Source organism: Thunnus thynnus, chromosome 6, assembly GCF_963924715.1.
Source record: "Thunnus thynnus chromosome 6, fThuThy2.1, whole genome shotgun sequence".
NCBI classification, from domain to species: Eukaryota; Metazoa; Chordata; class Actinopteri; order Scombriformes; family Scombridae; genus Thunnus; species Thunnus thynnus.
In genome coordinates, this window is record NC_089522.1 from 26335447 (window position 1) to 26356681 (window position 21235).

General features: G+C 38.6%; 3 protein-coding genes across 4 annotated transcripts; 1 reads left to right on the forward strand and 2 right to left on the reverse strand.

Annotated features, from left to right (window-relative positions):
- The first annotated feature begins 232 nt into the window (after positions 1–232).
- Positions 233–7485, forward strand: LOC137184916 (transmembrane protein 198-like). Of its 2 annotated transcripts, XM_067593042.1 has the most exons (5): positions 233–674; positions 1674–1986; positions 3671–4246; positions 4399–4526; positions 4672–7485. In XM_067593042.1, the coding sequence occupies exons 2-5, from the start codon at positions 1833–1835 to the stop codon at positions 4819–4821; spliced, it is 1008 nt and encodes a 335-aa protein (XP_067449143.1). In that variant the 5' UTR covers positions 233–674; positions 1674–1832; the 3' UTR covers positions 4822–7485. The 2 variants fall into 2 exon arrangements, with proteins under 2 accessions (XP_067449143.1, XP_067449144.1); XM_067593043.1 differs by lacking the exons at positions 233–674; positions 1674–1986 and adding an exon at positions 2051–3421.
- On the reverse strand, positions 6217–10650 carry LOC137184917 (matrix metalloproteinase-19-like). The gene is made up of 9 exons (XM_067593044.1): positions 10338–10650; positions 9581–9669; positions 9329–9459; positions 9005–9217; positions 8585–8830; positions 7087–7188; positions 6813–6977; positions 6545–6672; positions 6217–6456 (listed from the first exon to the last, which is right to left on the reverse strand). The coding sequence occupies exons 1-9, from the start codon at positions 10452–10454 to the stop codon at positions 6217–6219; spliced, it is 1431 nt and encodes a 476-aa protein (XP_067449145.1). The 5' UTR covers positions 10455–10650.
- A 3357-nt stretch (positions 10651–14007) lies between these two features.
- pym1 (PYM homolog 1, exon junction complex associated factor) lies at positions 14008–20074 on the reverse strand. Its single transcript, XM_067593045.1, has 3 exons — positions 19784–20074; positions 15307–15400; positions 14008–15098 (listed from the first exon to the last, which is right to left on the reverse strand). Exons 1-3 carry the CDS (start codon positions 19812–19814, stop codon positions 14600–14602), a joined length of 624 nt encoding a protein of 207 aa, XP_067449146.1. The 5' UTR covers positions 19815–20074; the 3' UTR covers positions 14008–14599.
- Positions 20075–21235: the final 1161 nt, after the last annotated feature.

A 21235-nucleotide genomic window follows, 5' to 3' on the forward strand; every position in this document is an offset into this window, starting at 1 on the left:
AAAGTTCCACTGAGTGAAATAAAGCTCAGAAATGATCATTCTTTATTCTTTTTGTTAGCATCAACAAAGTGGTCGCCAGTGGGTCCAAACAAAACAGCAACAACAAATCAAACAATAATTTAAAATCACATCGATCAGTGAAACAAAAAAAGCAAAACAGGCCAAAGAAAACCAGAAAATAAATTCAATAACTCTACAAAAAACAAAAATGTCAACAAAAAGATGAAAAGTCATGTAAAAGATTGAAACACCATAATAAATCTATTTGAGATTCTTTTTTTGTTTGTTTGTTTTAGAGACTTTTTGAAAGAAAATCAATGTGTTTTATATTTGTGGGGAGTCTGTGTGGAGGCCTAGTCGAAGCTCCAGTAGGATCATGGGTAGTGAGAGCTGAACTCAGCTGGCTCGGCCTTGGACTTGGCAGCAGCCTCATACTGTCGCTGGGGGCAGATGGTCTCCCTCTCAGAGTCAGGCGTCAGCTGCTCACATGAGCACAGATGAGGGACTTAGTGCGTCGGACAGTGAGTCTCACCACAGCTCGCAGAGGGAACCACACAGTCACATAAACTCCTGACAGCTCACTCCCTGTTGGCTTTACTAGAAATTTGAAAGAAGTTTTTTCTGTTTCTCTGATAAAACTCACATTTACTCTGTGAAGATATGCCTCATTCCAGGTAGGAAATATTGATTTTTCTTTTCACGTTTTCGTTTGTCAGAGATTATTTATTATATTGTTATTTGTTGCTGATATTACACATTTGTTAAGAAATTATTTTATTCTTGTAGATGATGATATTGTCACTTATTACAGAGAGTCATAACAGAAACATTTTTCATGAAACTAATAAAACAGGAATAATTTCAGTGGCTTTTTATCTACCGCCGAGCATTTAATTTTAATTTATAAGCTTTTTTTTTTTCAGAAAGTTTAAATGTTTTTGTGTTTGTACTTTTACACTCACCTTTACAAAAGGACAGATAGTTGACATAAACAGACAGGAGGAACACTCACCTGCTAAAGCTCCTGTAATTCCATTTGCTGACCGTGGGATCTGCCTGAACAGCTTATAAGATCCCTACACTAACGCAAACAGCAGCTAGACAGTTGTACTATGAGCTACAGTAAGAGCAGTGTGTAAACATGATTCATGCCTTTATGCAGTTAGATTTTTAGTCAGCTTGAGCCCAAAAATATGACTTTATATTGATTAATTTCAGTTAATAAGCGATGCAAGGCCGTTATTTTCTTTATTGGGCATTCAAATATCCTGTATTATTGTTTAGGTGTTTGTTTTTTTATGACATTGTTCAGTCAACAGAGTACCTAACCACATGCCCAGAACAATAAGTCTATATGACGGTGGCACTAAGCCACAAGGTCATTTCCTTCATCTGTATCCTGCTCTTGAACAAAAGACCCAAGAGAAAGAGACGTTAAACTCAGAGGGGATCCCTAGTTTCCTCCTCTGGTTCCTGAACAGGGAAAGAGCCGTATCCTCTCATATATTCACCTAAATAACAACACATGTTTCACTTGAATGCATAATAACGTCTCAAACTCGACAAAAGTAATAGTTTGGCAGGTTTATTTCCCAGGATGGCCTTAAGTCTGGAAGAGATGGATTTATATTTCTCGTTGTCACGGAGCTCACAACGATTTCCTCTTTTTGCAGGTGCACAACAGGAAACAGTTCAGTCCAGGTTTTTCGTTCAGGAGCTTCCTCTTTCCCTGGACGCTACATGCAGGACGTGTCAGTCTCCCCCCTTCCATGAACAAAGCGGATTCACTTCCCAAACCAACCACACAGCAATAGAAGTAATAATCCTCCAAGATGGCAGTCACTTCCCTCTATGTTACTGAGGAGCCAGGAGTGGGTTTAGCTGAAGTGGACATATGTACGCTTGAGATTAATATCAAGTATGAAGTCATCCCATCTATTGTCTGCTCTGTTTGCCTTTCATTCGGCCTCATCTACAGCTTTTTCGGTATGTATTCATGACACCAGAATTAATACAGATACTTCAAATGTGAATGTAACTTATATAGGTTAGGATAGGCTAATTAAATTGGAGTATCATACTCTAAATGTTTCATTAGCTCACCTGATAGCTTAAACCTGCAGTGGCAGGTGTCTGGAAGCTGCCAGGGGTTTAGGGTGGATAAGCCCAAAGCTGGAGGAGGCAGATGGGCAGAGTGTCTGTGAGGCAGAGGCTGTGTCTATGACATGCCACCTGTTGCACTGACTGACATCTCACTGGTTGCATAGTGTTAAACCAAACAAAAGCTCGTGTGAGTTTGGAGAGTGGTTCTGTATTTTATGTAAACAACCTCTCCGTTCCAGGAAACTGCCGTTTACAGAGAGGTTGAACTAACTGAGAAAGATTAACCAAAAAAAGTCATCTCAAGCAAAAGAGTTCATGATTATGATTATGTCAGTCTCTGTTTTCACTGAGAAAATATGTGGACTCAAATCCAATAAACACAAACTGCGAGTGTGATTGGGAGCTGTGTGAACCTATGGACTGACTCCCTAAAACATGTGACATTAAGCAAACACGCATGTTGCCAAACTTTGTGTTCCCAGTAACTCACACAGAATAAATCAGGGTTTGAGTTGCCTGTAAAGAATTTTATGAATGTAAATAACTAATAAATTGAAAGATAACAGCAGTTTCAGTAGTGCATGCAGGCGATGAGAATATTCTCAGAGTTGTGTTTCATGATCTAATTTGATACTCTGACCAAAGAGATAACGAGAGAATGATCTCTGAGTAGTGATATCACTCACAATCAAAATATTAATGGCAGCAGTTGGAGCCGGACATTAATTCACTTATAAAATGTATTTCAGTAATGTGTGATTCATCAACATTAGCAGCACCATCTAAGCAGCTCTCAGTATGTCTCAATGAGATTCTGGTTCACATTCAGAATCCGTGCTACATGCTGAAATTTTTGAGCAAGTGCATGATTCACACCAAAAACAGGCTCTACTTTTTCCCTTTTCTTCTGATCAGAATGTGAATGTCACCATGAGCCATGTTGGTCAGTTAGTGCACTATTTTGGTCCAGACTATTGGATGGGTCGCCATGACATTTTGTACAGACATTCATGGTGCCCAAAGGATGAAGCCTAATTACCCGCCACCAGCAGGTCTACATGATGGATTGGCACAACATTTTGTATAAACCTTCACAGTTGCCCGGAAAACGAATCCTAATGACTTTGGTGAAATTTGTAATATGTCTAATACTTTGGTTAATGACTTAATTCCTGCAATATTAATGACATTTCCATCAGCCTCAGTTGTACTTTGTGTTTAGTGCTAATTAGCAAATGTTAGCATGCTAACCTGCCAACTAGCATGCTAACCTGCCAAACTAAGATGATAAACATTGGTAAACAACATGGTAAACAAGGTAAGCATTAGCCTACACCTGCTAAACATCAGCATGTTAGCATTCTCAAGGTGAGCATGCTGCTAGCATTAGCATTTAGCTCAAAGCACTTCTGTGTCTAAGTATGGCTGAAGACTATTATGTTTTGCATTTTGTTCATTTTGCATTTCAGTCAACACATTTAAGATGAAAGTATGCATGAATTAATAGATGGTACAGTCATTGTCTGTCATAAATGAAACCTATCCTTATTTTTATTTTACTTTTCAGGATACCGCTGCTTCAAAATGGTCATGTTCTTCTCTGGCTTCATGTTTGGATCAGCAGCCGTCGTCCTGTTGTACCACAAAGAGCCTGTTCTGGACGCCCAGTTGGGCACAGAGACCAAAGCAGGGATCGGCCTCGGTGTTGGTGTGCTCTGCGGGCTGATGACCATGCTGGTGTCCACTATGGGACTCATCCTTAGCGGCATACAGCTGGGGGGCCTGATCTCCCTCCCCATCCTGGTGGTCATCGGACAGTTTTACAGCCTTACTCCAGTGTGGGTGCCTCTCAGTGCCGTAGTGGCCATCAGCGTTGTCACTGCTGTCTTCACAATTCAGTGGCAGAAACTGTTCACCATCATCTACACATCTGTGTTTGGAGCGACCGCCGTGATGCTGTGTGTGGATTACCTGGTGGGGACGTTCATGTTGCCAGATCAGGTGTACGATATGCTTTGTCAAGCTGCACCACGTCCACTCTGCTGGTTTAACTGGGCGATCACTGGGATCTTTCCTGTTTTGAGTCTGATAGGTGTGTTGGTGCAGTGGAAGTTTACTGGCAAAGGAGTATCGCACACAGAAGGTAAATGCAATCTGCACTTAGTGATGCATTCATGTGCAGGCTGTTTTCATGTTAAAATGCCCTCCTGAGCTTAAAACCTCCTTCTGTAGTGTTGTTTACTCATCATTTCCCTAATTTTTCTCCCTTTCTTTGTCTCTTTGGATGCTCCTCAGCTGCACAAAAAAAACAGAAGAAAAATGCCAGGAAGCACAGACATAGAGAGTCAAGAAGAGGACCTCAACCACACCGTCGGCGCAGGCCTCCACCTCTGAAACGCTACGCCGGGGACGTCCTGGCACCGGTCAGCCCATTCAGCTTTCATATTTTCTAGCTCTGACAATAAATGTTTTCAATTTCCTCTGATTGCAGGATGATGGAAAATATATAAACTTACAGTAGATTGTCAAAGCAAAAAACAATGTGTCTTTCTCCTATTTGCCTTGCAGAGTTATCTCCAGAGCCTTCAGGAGCACCAGATGGGAACGGGCTCCTCCTGCAGCAGCGTCAGCACTATCACACATACTCTAATTGACTTTGACTTTGAGACGGGCTCCATGGTGCCTCTGACTGCTGCCTCTCCGGTGTTTGCGGTCTGAAGGAATAGAGCGTCAAATACATGTAAACTGCATATATATCTGAGGAGTCTGTTACCTTATACCTGATTATTTCAGTATTCCTTTGACCTGTTCACTTTCACGGAAACAATTCAACCATTTTGATGAGTGGCTTCGTCAGATAATCGTCAACATGCACACAGAGATCCTTGGAGATCATGCTGTGAATGATGATAAGACAAAATAACACAACATACACAGCGGAGACTTTGTGTTTTACAGTTGTGCTGTTTTGTTTCACACCATGCCAACGGCAAAACAACTTTTTATTCTCCAAATATTATCACATCCTCTCGGAAAAACTCCATGTGAACGGATACAAACACAGGCTTGAAATATGTAAATCTGGTTAAGATTACTTACTCTTGGAACAATTTTCAAGTTATAAACAATAAATTCATACCAGCACAATATGCAATATTATGAAGAAATAGATAAGGAGGAATACTAAGCAATAAACCACTGAATTTACAGCAATCAGACTGCTTGTTACTGTGCTGTTTTGGGGAGTATTGTCATATATTAATTTCCATTAAAGGTACAAACATTATTTAAATGTTATAAATATTGAGATTATGAGTCCAAACCCCCTCGATGCACCCTCAACCCCAGAATAACCAAAGCATCAAAGATTTTTGTATTTAATTTATCAGACTTGAATGATTTGAGGGCTGATCAGTATTTTGACTGAAATTTACATGTTCTTTTCTCAAATATCCATATTTACTAAACATACATACAAACTTATTTTTACATTTTAAAAAAAAAATCTGATTAAATGATGCAGTTGCCTGTTGTTGCTTTTTAAGGTCCTCCTTTTTTTCAAACCAGTCACAGAACTATCAGATTATAAGTAAACATAACTACTTTCTATATGAAAAATTATCAATTTAACATTTAGTAAGATTACTTTAGTGAAATAACTATTGGCCATTACACATAAACGTTCAAAAATAATCATGACATTCAAAAGTGGCATTGTTTTTATTGATAACAGCTGCAAAGTTGCTTTTGTTGGCCTAAAAGTGGTCAAATTTAACAAAAATACAACATAACACAAATTTTTATGTAAACTTACATGTGTGTATTAAATGTAATATGCCTTAACATCAACACAGAGTCTAACTTGTTCTATTAAATGTAGTTTTTAAATAATTGTCCCACTGCCATAAAAAAAAGAAACATCACATCACTCAAATATTAATTCTGTTGCTGTCTTCATGCAGACTTTGTCCAAAGAGAATAATAATGATCTGGTGTGTGAACGTTTTCTAATCATTAATCAGGATCCTAATAAATAAGCATCTCTCTCTGTTACTATACTGAATTACTAAGCAACACAAGGTTTGTGTTGAATCCCTGGTGGCCTCTGGTGGCTCAGTCGTCACACTGCATCCAGTGTGTGGCGATGTCCAGGGGAAAAGCCTTCTCCACTGCTTGGTGGTACTGGTTTACTCTCCAGTACTGGGTGCCTTTGAAGACGTATATATGACCATTTGTCCACATTAACGCAGCATCAGTATTGCTAGGTACCCCGTGGAAGAGTTGCTCAACAGGTTTGGGATACGAACTGAAGTCTGTTGGTCCAATTTCATCCCACTGCCAGTATCCAGAGCCCTGAAATAACGAGTTCATTATTTACTAGAACATGAAAGAGATATTCAGTGAAAAAAAAAACAATAAATGAAGTAAATGTTGCCCTTACTTTGAAAAAGATCAGTTTTTTGTTCTTACTGAAGTACAAAGCTGAGTCGATATTAGCGGGGATATTGGTCAAGCGTTTGGGGAAGCCGTGGTCAAGTTTGAATCCTGAGTATCTCCATAATTTATCATCTGTGAAAAAGAAATTTGGAGAGAAGACAAGTATTTTGTAACTACTGCAAAAACACTCATAGTATACTCCACCAGCATTATATAGTATATTGTATAATGGCCCCGAGAGATAACACAATGACACAATGAAGTGAATCCACCTTTCAGAAAATAAGACTTTCTGGTCCGCTGAGAGTGAACAGCTGCATCGAGGCTCCCTGGCAGCTCCTTCCACAGTGCAGAGATCAGGATGGGAGTGTTGTAGCCGGACCTGGACACCGTCCACACATACTGACCACTGAAGAGATACGTCTTACTTGAAGGACCTGCGAGGACACGATGCAGAGAGAAATTATCTGTAAATACATATTCATGTAAGGGGATAAATATATTTCTTAATCAAAACACAGAGGCACGTTTTAGTTAAGTTTATACCCAACATGACTGCATCCAGAGTGGCTTTACAAGGATCTGGAATAACTCCACTTGACACTGACTGGCTTGGATTTCTGGATGGAGGAGTCTTCTCTGGCTTTCCTGAAAAGAGACACACATTCACAGCATGTTGCATAAATTGTACGTTAAAGCCTGCATGGTAACACTTTACTTTAAATCCCCATATTTACCATTTACACTCAGTAAATAGATGGTATATAACACACTGTAAGTTGTCAACTCCTCCTGTGGGCACCAATAACTGGATGCTGGTATATAAACAGATAATGAATGACAACACAGTAAAATACAGCTGTAATTATATAAACTATGTCTTCATAAGAGAAGTTATAATTGTTGACAAATGCTGTACATCAATAAACACTTATAATGTCTTTATATCTGCCTATAAATCAGTGGTGGGATGTAACTGTATATTTACTCAAGTACTGTACTTAAGTACAATTTTGAGGTACTTGTATTTCCATTTTATGCTACTTTATACTTCTACTTCACTACAATTCAGAGGGAAATATTGTACCTAATACGCTAAATGTATTTGACAGCTGTCGTTACTAGTTACTTGTCATATTAAAATCAAGTGGAGCTAAACCTTTTTGGCTTGTGACCCCTAAAAAAGCAGTGTGTAGTTGACACTTCTTGTCATGTTTCAGGGGCCCGTTTCACAAAAGTGATCTGCAAGCGCTGCTTTCACGCAAATAGTGCCAGTGTCCGGTTTCGCAAATGTTTTTGTCATATGCAAATCGCTAATGAGTTTGTGTGTCCTACACTTCCCTCGCATCCTCAGCATGGGTCGTAATTATAGTGTTTCTTTTTATTAGTTAAATGTTTCACAAATGAGTGTGAGAGGAAATGATCTCATGTTGCAAGTCACAGTTTGCATGCTGCGAATTTGGTGAAACAGGCCCAGATGAGTTGTTAGTAATCCCACCAAAGAGACATTTTCCCTCCAAACTTCTTACATGGTTTCACTTAAGAAATTGAGGCCTAAAGAGGTAAAACTTTCAAAATTTCAAAATCTTCTCATGACCCTGTTACGGCCACAACAAAGGAAACATTTGGCTCAACCTTGTGACCACCAACATATAAACAGAGCACCATTCCCGAGGATTACAAAAGTGTTTGCCATGAATTAACCAAAACTATGAGAGTCTGGAGGCTTAGCCAAACAAAACAAGAAGATGGAGGAGGTCTGGGCCAACCACGCAGTGGGCTGTCAAAGCCAGAGTTTCCCTCCCTAAACCATCAAAAACAGTTCATAAACTAAACCAAGAAACAAAAGATCTCCATCCTCAACAGTACAAAAAACCTCAAAGTAAGGAGCAAAGGAATATATCGCAGGACCACCCACTAATCATCTGATGAGGAGCACCTGAGAGGGATAGAAGAGGGAGAAAAACACAAGAAGTGGGGGAGCACGTAACAGACCCTTCAGATTTATCTTATCTATCCCCTAGGTTGGGAATCTTGACATTACCGTATAAAGCCTGGATCCCTCGTATGTCATCTGGATGTAGCTTGAAGTTGGAGCTGTATCCATTGTATACGGGTCCCATGAGTGCGTTGTAGACTTGTGAGTGGCCCAGGCCGAGAGCGTGACCGATCTCATGCGCTGCCACAATCCTCAGGTTGGAGCCGTAGGTCTTCCCTTCTGTCCACAGTTCATCTTCATCAAAATGCACAATGCCTGACTCAGGCGCATCAGCGTGGGCTAAAACACGGCCTTAAAGATAAAGAAGAAGCTATTGAATACAGGAAGAAAATCTAATTTACACCTGCCATTGTTTCAACTGTAAGCTCACAGTTAAGATGTGTGACATCACTGAGACTCAGACCCAGGGATTATCTCTTTTTTAAAACTGAATTTAAGTTTTTATTTAAGGAAAACTGCTCCTACCTTGCCCATCAAAGGGCACAGGACAGGTCTTATCTTTTCTGTGAAAGGAGATTTTGATGTCTGCTTGTCCTCGGTGCAGCTCCTTGAACCTTAAGGGTGACACATCACTCCAGTACTTAAAAGCACTCTGGATGGCCAAACGGGTCTTTGCCAGACCCAAGTCAGGAGTGTAATTATAGATGCGGTAAGTCAGCATCTTCTTACGCCAGTAACCTGTTCAATCAGGAAACATTAGAGTACATCTTTACACACATTTTACACATTTTATCAGGGAATACTACAGTAAGAGAATATCTGAATATGATGATGTATACAGTTACCCACTCATGACTCGATATTTGAGAGATTTGTTATTGAAAAGGTCTTCTAGACCACACCGAGGTTTCCTCATCATTTCCAGTGTAGCTGCATCTAGTTTTCCTGATATCTTCAGATTAGTTGCTCTCTGAAAGATTCTGACATACAGAAAAACTGTTATGACATTTGTACTGATTTAAATATATAAAAATACAAACAAATTAGTACAGTGATCCTGACAAGTACGAGCAAGGTAAAAGGTAAATGAAATATGGTCACCTTAGAGCTTCCACTATTTCCTCAGGTTGATAGTTTTGGCCTTTGCTGTCCAGTGGAACGTGTAGATAGCCGTACTTCCTCAAATACGTCTAAAGAAAGAGGACTCAGTTTAAGAGATGCATGGAGGAGTGTAGAAGGACATTTTTATTGATCTGAACTCAAGACACTAACACCTCAACAGAGTTCTTGCACTTGTGTTTCAGGATGCTTTCTTTTGTTGACAAGTATTATTACAGGATTCTTGGGCAGCATTGATATTATCAAGGGGAACGGTCGGTGTTATTAGCTGCCCCCTTATATCTTATCTCATCTGCAACAACACTTTCCATAATGACTCTAATAAGTAACTCAGCCAAAATCATCCAAAGATAGTTTTGATCCATTGCAGAACCATTCTAATAATTTTTTAATGGTTAACAGTTACGTTTTTTTGGGGGGAGTAGAACAAAATAATTCATTTGGACAATTTCATTTATATTTTAGGTTTCCCAAACTGTACCATAACTATAAAATATGATTACTATAGACTATGATCACAATCTGTGTTCTCAGGAAGCTTTGAACTGTCAAAAATCAGGTTGCTATGGAGCTTGCAGCATTATCAAAACTAGACGACGACTCAAAATTATCGACATTGTTAAAGTACTGCTTCCAAGTAATACCTGGAAATTGACCAATTTTTGTTTTTGCAGTTTTGTAGGATAAACTTCTCAGCAACTTTATGTTCCATTATCTCCCATTTTCTGCATTTTCTTACCACTGCTTCTGTAAATTCTTCTCTGCTTGGTGCAATGGATGAGGCGGTTGTGAGCAAAACAAGAAGCACCATTAACTCCAGTTTATATTCCATTTTCAGGTTTGGGTCTTTTTCCATTCGTGAGAAATATAAAACCTTTCCCAACTCGATCAAACACAGCAAGTTTATCCTTTCAACTGATTAACAAGTACTGAATCTTTCTAAGCATCGCTGTAGACTGCTGTTCCTCTGTCTACATCCATCCTCTGTGTTTTTTTTTTGCTGTCCTATATCAGAGCTGAAGCTGGTGTTCTTAGTTTAGGGATTCTAGTTTTTATACCATGAAGTGTCTGCCTCCAAACCACACAATAAACCTTTACAAGGAATGTGTTACATATTTCAGACACATGATAACGCCTTCTTACACCATCATTTACAACCATTTGTCTGTAGTGTGTAAGAATAACTTCCAAGTAATGTTGTTTACGTCAATGGAAGCAAATAAATGAAGGATTTAATCCGTTAAAAATGAGATTAGCTGCCCACCTTCTATTAAAAGTGATTACTTATGTCCACTTATGTCATTGTGGTGACAAAAATCTGTTTCCTTGATGTTTAATTAAGCTCCAACACTTTATATGTAAATTATTTTCCAGACAACATTAATTTAAGAGTGACAGATGTACCAGAAATACTGCTGGTGTTGCTCATTTTCTATATTTATATGAAACATGTATAATATTCCACATGAATCTGAATGTTCTGATAATTCATGGTTACAGCTCTGTGAAGAAAACAACTAACCACACTTCCTCGTCGGTGAGACAACAGTTAATTATGTTGTTCACAATCTAGGAGTCCATTCAAGGAAAAACAATTGACGCCTCCGTGTAACCATTGCTACAAATTGTCTTCTGAATGGAGACAGAACGCCTCCTTTCCTCCTGCTGAGACACTGTGGAGTACAGTTCATACAAAAGTGAGAGGACAGATGGTGGAAAAGATGAGCCTCACACATGTTTTACACAATTATAGTTACTAAATTTAACCACTGGTTCAATTTTAATGCCAATAAAACTGGACAGCCCCTGATTTCTCTCCAGTAGAGGGCATTTTTTATCTGTAAACTTACTCTGGGCTTTCCTGACCCCTGCAGGCCAAGCACACGTCCTCCATCTGCTGCCAACTCTTCTAAACTAAACAAATGATTGATTGGGTAACGCTTTATTTTACAGGTCCTTTAATTTTATAACAAAGTTCTGGAAATTTTTGATGTAATTCGCAGGTAATTTCATTTTACAGACAGAGTGGTGCAATATTGGTACAATTTATAAGACAGAACAGAAAAGTGTTAAATTGGTTTAGTTGGTAAGTACCCACTCATTATATTAAGTTCCTAGTTGTTAATTTGCAAAAATTCTTCATAAATTAGACTCTTAAAAACTTTTAACTGACAGAAAATACTTAATTTGTATTAGTATTGGCATATTAGATTCTTTCTTAAAAACTCTTTAATGAGCGCATTTCCCATATACTTCCAAATAACATGGAAATATCCTAAGAGTGAACAGTTACACAGCAGCCACTTTTAGGAAATTGTTGAAAAACTGTTGAAAAATCTACACATGAAGCCACGACTCAACCAACTTGACTTTTTTCCCATTTTTCTTATAATTTGTACCAAATTGCACCCTTTCTGTAAAATGTCCTAAAATGTAAAATACCTGCAAATTACTCTAATCATTTCAGAGTATGATCAGTATAAAATTAAGGGATCGGTAAAATGAAGCATTGATTGTAATTGATTTATTGAGCTTTCTGGGGCAAAACACGGCCTGAAGTTGTGTCCAAATTCAACACTACGTGCTACTTTTAAGCAGGTTTTAAATGTTTAGTGTGTTCACACTGGAAAAGTGACAAGTGTACACAAAAATATGCTTGATTTTTGAGTGTTCTGTTGATGAACACTATTCTTTCTGCCTTTTTCACAGCAAACAGCTTGACTTGTGAAAGTAAAAAACGGCACAGGTGTTACTAATTACATTAATAATAGGTCCGTGCTATTCAAGTGTCTCAGTAAGTTATGACAGTGTGACAAAGAGCCAGCATGCACAATACCAGAACCCTGAAACTGAAGCAGCCAAATGAAATTCATTAATTTTATTATTAACACGTGTTTTCATTTAAAAAGATTTTTACAATGCACAAAGGAAATGCAGGTGGTTGAAATTAAAATAAATTGCGTATGATGGTGAGCCAGCTCCAAAGAGATCTCAGAGGATAAAATATAAAATATTTGGACAAACATTTGGCTTCTGTCATGTTTGTGTCTGTGTTTGTTTGGCATTTGTTCTTCTAAGAATTTATGTCGTGCCTTCCACAAAAACATTTCTGTTTATTCACCCTTCTCACTGAGTTCAATCCAGTCAACGTTTTACTAAAAAGTGTCTGACAGCGACCTATGTATTGTATTGTGTAACTGTTATCTTTGTATACTGAATGCAGTATATTGTAATGACGAGTATATACTGTATACAGTTAATATGTTGTATGAAATCAGGACACAGCAAAAAAGTTAGAGGGCCACAGAGAGTACAACTCCACCCGTGACTCTTTGAACAGTTGAAAATGTCTTCTGTGTCTCAGCAGCAGCTTCCCATCATCTAAAAAAAAATAACCCAGCTGTCATTGGGATTATTCTGATACTTGGGAGACTAAAAATGTATAGGAGAAAGTTTTTGTTCCAAACTTAGAGCGTGGAGTTTAAAAGATGTGGACCTTTTTCCCTACGGGGAAGAGTCTAACGAAAGATGCTATTGAAATGCGTTCTGGGAAATGTAGGATCCAGTATTTTAGGGGCTTTTAAGGCTATATAAGGGATTGAAAAGCGAGATATTTCAGGCTCTGCTGCTTCATTTTTTTTTTTTAATCTGTCTTTTGTGAGTCCCTCAACTTTATGAAAGTGAAATACCATATCACTGGAGTGGCCCTTTAAGTGGTCCCTGCCAGGTTGAACTCGGGGCAAAAAAATGTACTCTAAAATTGCCTAGTTTCATTTCAGAAAGCCGAAGAAAAGGGCATTCTTTCCTGACATTATTAAAAGGATAAAGCTGGCTTTATGCTATAATTTCCTTGTTGTCAACAAATCTCATGAAGCAACAATGCATCTGTCTGTTAACACTTTGCCACATTCGCCCATTTGTTCCTACTGAAAATGCAAATCTCAGTGACTTCCTTAAACAGCTCGGCGCTGTAGCTTTTTTTAGCAAATGTAACTCAAACAACAGTAAATAGTATGACTGTTGGGTAATATTTTACACCTGCGCGTTAATACATTTTTGGTGTGCTAGTGAGTATTTACAGCAGCAGGACGGCGTATGTGGGACTCTGAATAAACTACAGCACACATGTTCGTCATATTGTAGGAACATGTCGCCCAGTTCAACGGTGTGATTCATCGATGTGTTTTGAAGAGTTTTTGGACAACAATGAATCTCAGAGGATTAAGCTTGGGCTACACAGACAATACTTGTAGGATTAATATATTTGTTTTCATGGGATATGTTGACAATAAGAAAAATATAGAATATCACCACACTTATCTTTTTCAGTGTATTACTTGTTTCCAAAATATAGATGTTTTTCTAAGAATTTATGTCACGCCTTCCAAAAAAAATCCCGTTTATTCATGTTAGAGTTCACTATAGTCGACATGTTTTACTAAAAAGCAAAATGAGATAAAACATTTTACACAGCATGTAGTTTTAATTCATGTAATGACGGTATAGACAGTGCCTCAACATTAGTCTGACCACAAGAGGCCGTCTGATCACCGACAAAAATGTGTTAATTCCTAAAGCAGACAGGTCAACAAACTATATTCTCTTAAACAGAAAATGTTTTTTTTTTTTTTTTTGAAAGGTACAAAATGGAAAGAACAGACATGCACAAAACAGTTCACAATGATCTCTTTAAAATGTATTTATAAATGAATGGCCTGACCAGTACAAGAATATGAGCAGGAGTCCTAATATTTCTCAGAGATCTGAATCTAGAAAACAGGCTTGTCGTGTTCCTGCTACGTAGAAATCCTGTCACACTCTGCTCGGGAGGCGGTGGGACTGTGTTCACTTCCGAAGTTCGTTATGAATATCAAACACGTAGAGCATGTTTAATGGAAGCTATGATCACGAAGCTGCAAAGGTCCCTTTTCCTGACTTTGAGTATGAAGTTTGTGCGTTCGTTCAGTCTGTCTGACTCATCATCTGTTGTCCTTTAATGCTTCAAGAATCACACTCGAGCTGCTGTAACTCATCTTGTAAGGCCTTTGCCCGACCGAGCTTTTCCAACTGATCTTTTGTCAGCTCTTTTATTTCCCCTGAGTCCACTTTCTGCTGCAACTCCTCAACCTGTCGAAGCTTCTTTTTCAGATTTTTGATCTTCTTGGCCTTTTCACCTGCCGAGGAATCATCAGCGGACGAGACGGAAACAGCCGACGCCGTCTTGTCTGAAGAGTCGCCGCCGTCTGAAATGGACACGTTCTCGACGGCATCGCTTACCGATTCCACGTCCGCATCCCCGTCCGGGCCCTGGTGCTGTTGCTGTTTTCGTTTTTCTTTGCGTTTCATGTTGCGTTTGGCAGACTTTGAGAGACCGGCTGTCTCATTGTCCACACAGCCGGGGATCTTTTGCTGCTGCTTTGGCGGAGCTGCATCAGATTGGCTCAGGCCCGGTGGCAGGTCTGGTTTGCTCTTGAAAAACTTCACATACTTGTTTTCATAGCTAAAAACAGCAAGAAATAGAAACAGAAGATGACAAATTGAGACAAATGTTCTACTTTTCTCACAGCATATAAGTCATTTCGGATGAATATGAGTCTATTCCAACTGTCTCCCAATAAACTGGATTTGATTGGTCTCTACTTGTTGCAATCCTCTTCTAATTTACAGCAAACTGTGTACAACTATAGGTAAAGAAGAAATTTACTTACACAGGGACTTCTTCCTGAGGGACATAACCATCCTTCACCCGTCTCGGCTTCCTCCATGTTCCATCAGGTCGCTGAGTGGCAGCAATATATTTCCCTGAAGAGCAACAGTTAAAATATTTTGTATAAATAAACCTGTAAATGTTAATCACGATGACCTCAAATTAATTTTGTCAGCATGACAGAACAAAAATAGCTCAGTGCTCATGGGATCCCTTTGGATGTTTGTCAATCTGAAACATGATTGTCAATGTTGAATGCATTAAAAAAAAAAAAAAGAGAGAGACTCTGATCATCAAATGACTGGTCAACTAACTCTGCAGCTCCAAAATCATATTAATATAGAGGCAGTGCATTTCTAAACAGCAGTGCCACGCTGATATCTGAAACATTTTAAAACTCCAAATTACTGTAAAGTGTGTCATCAGCTGAAAATGCATTTAGTGGCTGACATGTTGCCTTGGACTTGACATTTTAAATACTACTGGCATTGATAAGGTGTTGTGTTTGCAAAGTTCTGGTCAACCTGAAATTCATACTCTTCAATTTGACTTGAGTGATGAGTGGATGAAAGAAGCACCAAAGCTGGTTTTACTCCTGTCAATATGTTGTGTCAAATGAAGAATATCATGTGACCAATGATGATGTCCAAAACTTAAAACATCACTAGTGGGTCATAAAGTGCTTCAGAGAGTTTAATAGTTATGAAAGTTTTGGAGCTAAACGATATGCACACTGGTTGGATATGAAAAGAGGAGAATAACAGAGATATGGTGATGTACACGAGAGAAACATACTGATAAATGCAGGAACATTTCTGCCTGAGACCAAGTAATGAGGTAATAATAAAGGTTAGATTTTAATGAATATCACTCTACAATCACATCACATTGCAACTCATGAAATGTCACGTAAAGATTTATCATAAAGTTAAAATGCATGAACACACAGCGGACACTGAGTCAACACCAATAAGATATATTAATATGTTGAGTCAACCAATATATTTCATATGTAACATGCTTGTTATTTTACTGTGGCATATTGCTCAATAATATGTGTATTAACTGCAGCACTTTTGAACAAGAGTACTACAGATTTAATAAGCAACAGACTTCTATTTGCACACATGAGATTTAATCTATACAGTCAGCGAGGTGTTGTTCTGCTTATATATTTGTGGTGACCTCCATCCCTTTGTGAACACACACGTTCAGTCTCACTATCAAAAGTCTAGACTAAAAACCTTCAACACATCAGGTATGGAGACAAAGCATCGTTTAGTCGTGCTGATCATAGTTTTGACATTATTTGACAGTGGTCATTGCGCGTTAAAAAGAGTTTAAATAGAATAGGGCCAGTAATATATGTGGGCGGGCAGGTTTTGGCAGTGACCTCATTTAGGATCCTAGTGGCCTGAGGGTAGAAGCTCTTCCTGAGCCTCTCAGTGCTGGCCAGGTGGTTGGGACCCTTAATGATTCTCCTAGCCTTATTCTTGCAGCACCTGGTGTAAATATCCTTTAGGCAGCGTAGAGGACCGCCTATTGTTTGTTCAGCCCAACAAACTACTCTTTGCAGGGCCTTGCGGTCCTGTCCAGTGCTGTTTCCGTATCATAGACTGTAAAAAAATAATGGATGTAGCCACTGTGACATCACCCATTGGTTTGTGGACTCCTGTTCTGAAGCCTCAAGTTCGGCGTTTTGACTGAACTCTTTTTAGAGCTAAAATGTTTTTGAGGGGATATCCTGAATTTTTAGAGCTAGAATTTACCTTATTTGGGTGGAGCTGACCCTAACGCTAGCTGCTAGCTTGGTTAACACAGTGCATTTACAGTCTATGGTTAATTGTGATAATGCTAATGCTAAATTTGGCTAGCAAAAAACAGGCTTAAAACAAAATGTTTATTATAAAAGGTCTTGTCTTGACCCACTGGCGTCAAGACAAAAACCTAGTCCTGAAAGTAAACAAGACCAAAGAGCTGATAATGAACTTTAAGAAGAAAGAGGGAAGGAACTATGCCCCCCTTGCTATCAACAGGTCCTCAGTGTAGAGGGTAGACAGCTTCAAGTACCTTGGTGTCCCCGTCACTGAGGGCCTGACCTGGGTCCTGCATACTGACTCAGTGGTGAGAAAGGCAAGGCAGAGACTGTTTTACCTTTGATGTTTGAGGAAATTCGGGGTATCCCCTCAAATACTGAGGAATTACTGGAAAAACTGAACATCCGACCCCTTAGAGGGTCTTTTAGTACAACCGAACGCTGAACAAGACTTTTTTAGTCGACCAAAATGTTACAATTAACATTCATGAACTGAAAATACACTAAAATAGTGACAGCTATGCGCATACTCCTATTCTAATCTGGGGTTACGATACATAACGTACTTAACCAACGCCGCAGTGGTAGTGACTTGTCAATCACAAGGTAGCCACGCCCAAAAGCATACCCTGCTTTATCGTCTATTTTACTCTATATGGGACCATAATTTACAAAATGAGCATCATGCTGTATTGAAGAAGACTTGAAACTAGCGTTTGAGACCATAAACTCATTGGGAAAATGTTTACTGAGGTAATAAATCAAGTGAGAAGTAAGGTCATTTTCTCATAGACTTCTATACAATCAGACTTCTTTTTGCAACCAGTGGAGTCGCCCACTGCTGCTCATTAGAAGGAATTCAGGTTTAAGGTACTTCTGCATCAGCTGCACTTTTCAGACCCGGAGATTCACGCTTGTTTCGTACCAAGCATTGATGTTCCCTGTCAGGATGCTCTTGATGGTGCAGGAGTAGAAATTCTTCAATATTTGAGGAGATACCCTGAATTTCCTCAAGCGTCTGAGGTGAAACATTCTCTGCCGTGCCTTTCTCACCACTGAGTCAGTATGCAGCGCCCAGGTCAGGCCCTCAGTGATGTGGACACCAAGGTAACGTTACCCTCTACACCAAGGACATAGGCGGGGCATAGTTCCTTCCCTGCTTCTTCTCTAAGTTAACTACCCGTTCCTTAGTCTTGGTGATGTTCAGGAGCAGGTTGTTGTGCTGACACCAGCAGGTCAGACCCTCTACTTCTTTCATGTATAACTTTTCATTGTTATCTGTGATCAGGCCCACCACAGCTGTCGTCAGCAAACCTGATGATGGTGTCAAAAGTCAAAAGTGGCTACACAGTCATGTGATAGTAAATTCCACTCTGAGAAGCAAAAGTTACAGGAATTGAAACCTACCTTCTACGTCAACGCAATAAATATTAAAAGTCACAAATGTATCAATAAACATATATGGAACTAGTTTTACAGCAAAAGGAAAATTACTGCACGGGTGAAATTTGTGTGGAACTCCCATTTTCTTAATATTCAATGGGAAACAACATGACTTCTCCCGTATAAATTTGTTATCTCCAACAAACTGTTCACTAGAAAAGGGTGCAAAATAGTTATCCCACCAACTAATTTGTCTCAAGATTTGTGGATGTCGATAACAAATGTGATTTCTGTAAAAGTGAAAGAAACAACTAAACATTTGTCTAACGAATGTCAGTACACATCAGGATTCTGGAAAAAAAGAATTGAGGACTATTCTGTCACTTAATCGAACCAATTAAGCTGGAAGACATGGACGCTAGTACTATACTATGAAAACAAAAAACATAAAATTCAGTGGACTGTCAATTTATTAATTTTACTGGGAAAATTTAAAATCCACAAAAGCGAGTTCTCAAGGTTTTCTAACTCATCGTTTGAACCTTTCAGGGTTGTATTTAGGAGGTATTTTAAGTCTATTCAATGTATAAATAACAAGAAATGTGCTCACACAATTAGTATGATACAAGAATTGTATAAGGACATTTGCTTTTACTGCCTACCTTTTGTGTTAAGTTCATATTTTATATTACTCTCTTTCTTTCTGTATTTATTTATGTTATATACTTATTCCTATTATACTTGCCTATATAATATGCTACCATGGCGAATGCATTGTCTTATTGAGAGTGGAGCCATGTCTGCAGTGTTATCCTTATTTCATTATGATGCCTAAATGTTCTATATTTTAGTCTTAATGTCACATGTTGTAAATGATGTTTTGATGCATTGAAAAGTGAAGGGGGAAAAAGTAGTGTGTGATAGTTTGTTTACACAGCACACAAAGCTAAATCGCTAATGTGGAAACTGTCAGGCCATTTTATAAAAAAGCAAACAAGGCTGATAAATTACTGATAACCCTGAAGTTCACTAAAGCAACTAAAGAAGTTTCTATTTGATGACGGAAGTGTGATAGCTGCATGCTAACTAGCAACAGTGGACAACGTTAGCTATTTCAGCTAAGACGAGCATGCAACACAAACATCATTAAACCTGTTTTTGTTGGCAATAAACACTGTGGATGGAAAAGAAAGACTCGGTCTCTGGTTGTAGCTGCTATTTTTTCAATGAAAAGTTTTTTGTCGGGTAGACAAAGGTCTGGCACATGCATGAGCCTTACCAGATTCATCTGTAACATATGGGGTTGCCATTTTGGTGGTAATGTGCTGCTCCGCTCCCCTCAATCGGTCGGTAACGGTGTTCACAAAACGTTCCCAAACGTCCCCTCGTCACTTCGGTTCCAGAGACAAGCAAAACTACAACTGTTTTAGCATTTGATTTGTAAGATTTGCTTCCCTCGAGGTGAGACTTGTCATTGCAGCATCTACAGACGGCTGTTAGAGTGGAGGACAGCCGGTGTCAAACAGTGTGTGTTTCATCGGGCGGTGCAAGGCAGCAAAACGAACGTACTCTTTTCTTCGGCTTCGGAAATGACGACGTGGATGTTTGGTTGCCAGGTTTGGACACTTAACCCGCATTTTGATTCGATTAGCTTGATTGAAGGGGTTGTACCGGTAGAAAGAATATTGTACTATTATATTATACTTTTTCTACGTTTTGAAGACAGGTCAATGACTAAATTATTGTAGATTGTAGTTATATTCTTCATTAATTTTATTTTTTTATATGAATGCTAATTGTAGTTAGCTTAGGTTTTGCTAACAGCAAATTAGCCAGTAGCATTATCAGAGGATGAGTTAATTGTATGTCCTTTCAGTAAAACAAGATGTAATGTCTTAGTTTTTCTAGAGATCTTGGTAATTGTGTCTTTTATTAATTTTTACACAATAAAAATCAAGCAGCACTATTTTTATAATCATAAAAAAATCAATTGTATATGTTACTCTAAACTAATGAAGACTGAGTTACATGGGGTGGGTGGGTGTCTTCCTCGATCTTACCCTACATACTCATGTTTAATGTGAAATATGTTTTAACCCAGGGGCGGATTTAATGATTTGGGGACCCCAGGCAAATGCCGTCTTGCTTTACTTTTCACCCTTTGTCAAACTGGGAATGTTGGAAATGGCAATAGTAGGAGAAGTACTCAAAACTTTTTTCTGAAGTAAATCTATTAACTATTAATAGTAAAGCTATTAATACCACACAGTAAAAGTCCTGTATTCAAATTTTGAATTAAGGTGAAGAGTGAAAGAGATGAGTTATTAGCACATTGTACTTAAATCTACTTAACACTCTGATATGCTGGATAGTTTAATTAATAATAATGCATCATATTTTAATATATTTTGTGCGTAAAACCTGAATCTGTAATGTAACCAGTAACATTGATGTTTTTGTTATTATAGGTAAATGTAGAGGTACATTGTTTTCCTCTGAAGTAGAAGTACACAGTTGCAAATCTTTTTAAGTGCTTTGGGTGCTTTTCTGTATCTTATTTCAGAGTACAATGAATTGGAATAATGACATAATTCAATATTTTTCATATCTAAACATCATAATAAATCTATAGCTGTTTCAGGGCCTTTTAGTTGGGGGTCTATGCAGTTGCCTACCTTGCCTAATGTTAAAGTCCGCCCCTTAACCAGATAAATGTCGTAGTTTAGTCTCA

Coding starts and splice junctions, on each gene's coding strand:
- LOC137184916 (XM_067593042.1), top strand. CDS start 1,833: ATGGCAGTCACTTCCCTCTATGTTACTGAGGAGCCAGGAGTGGGTTTA. Junction 4,247..4,398: donor AGGAGTATCGCACACAGAAG/GTAAATGCAATC, acceptor GATGCTCCTCAG/CTGCACAAAAAAAACAGAAG. Junction 4,527..4,671: donor CCGGGGACGTCCTGGCACCG/GTCAGCCCATTC, acceptor TTTGCCTTGCAG/AGTTATCTCCAGAGCCTTCA.
- LOC137184917 (XM_067593044.1), bottom strand. CDS start 10,454: ATGGAAAAAGACCCAAACCTGAAAATGGAATATAAACTGGAGTTAATG. Junction 6,978..7,086: donor TCTGGATGCAGTCATGTTGG/GTATAAACTTAA, acceptor GTGTCCTCGCAG/GTCCTTCAAGTAAGACGTAT. Junction 6,457..6,544: donor AAAAACTGATCTTTTTCAAA/GTAAGGGCAACA, acceptor TCGTTATTTCAG/GGCTCTGGATACTGGCAGTG.
- pym1 (XM_067593045.1), bottom strand. CDS start 19,814: ATGGCAACCCCATATGTTACAGATGAATCTG. Junction 15,401..19,783: donor ATATGTTACAGATGAATCTG/GTAAGGCTCATG, acceptor GTTGCTCTTCAG/GGAAATATATTGCTGCCACT. Junction 15,099..15,306: donor CCTCAGGAAGAAGTCCCTGT/GTAAGTAAATTT, acceptor TGCTGTTTTTAG/CTATGAAAACAAGTATGTGA.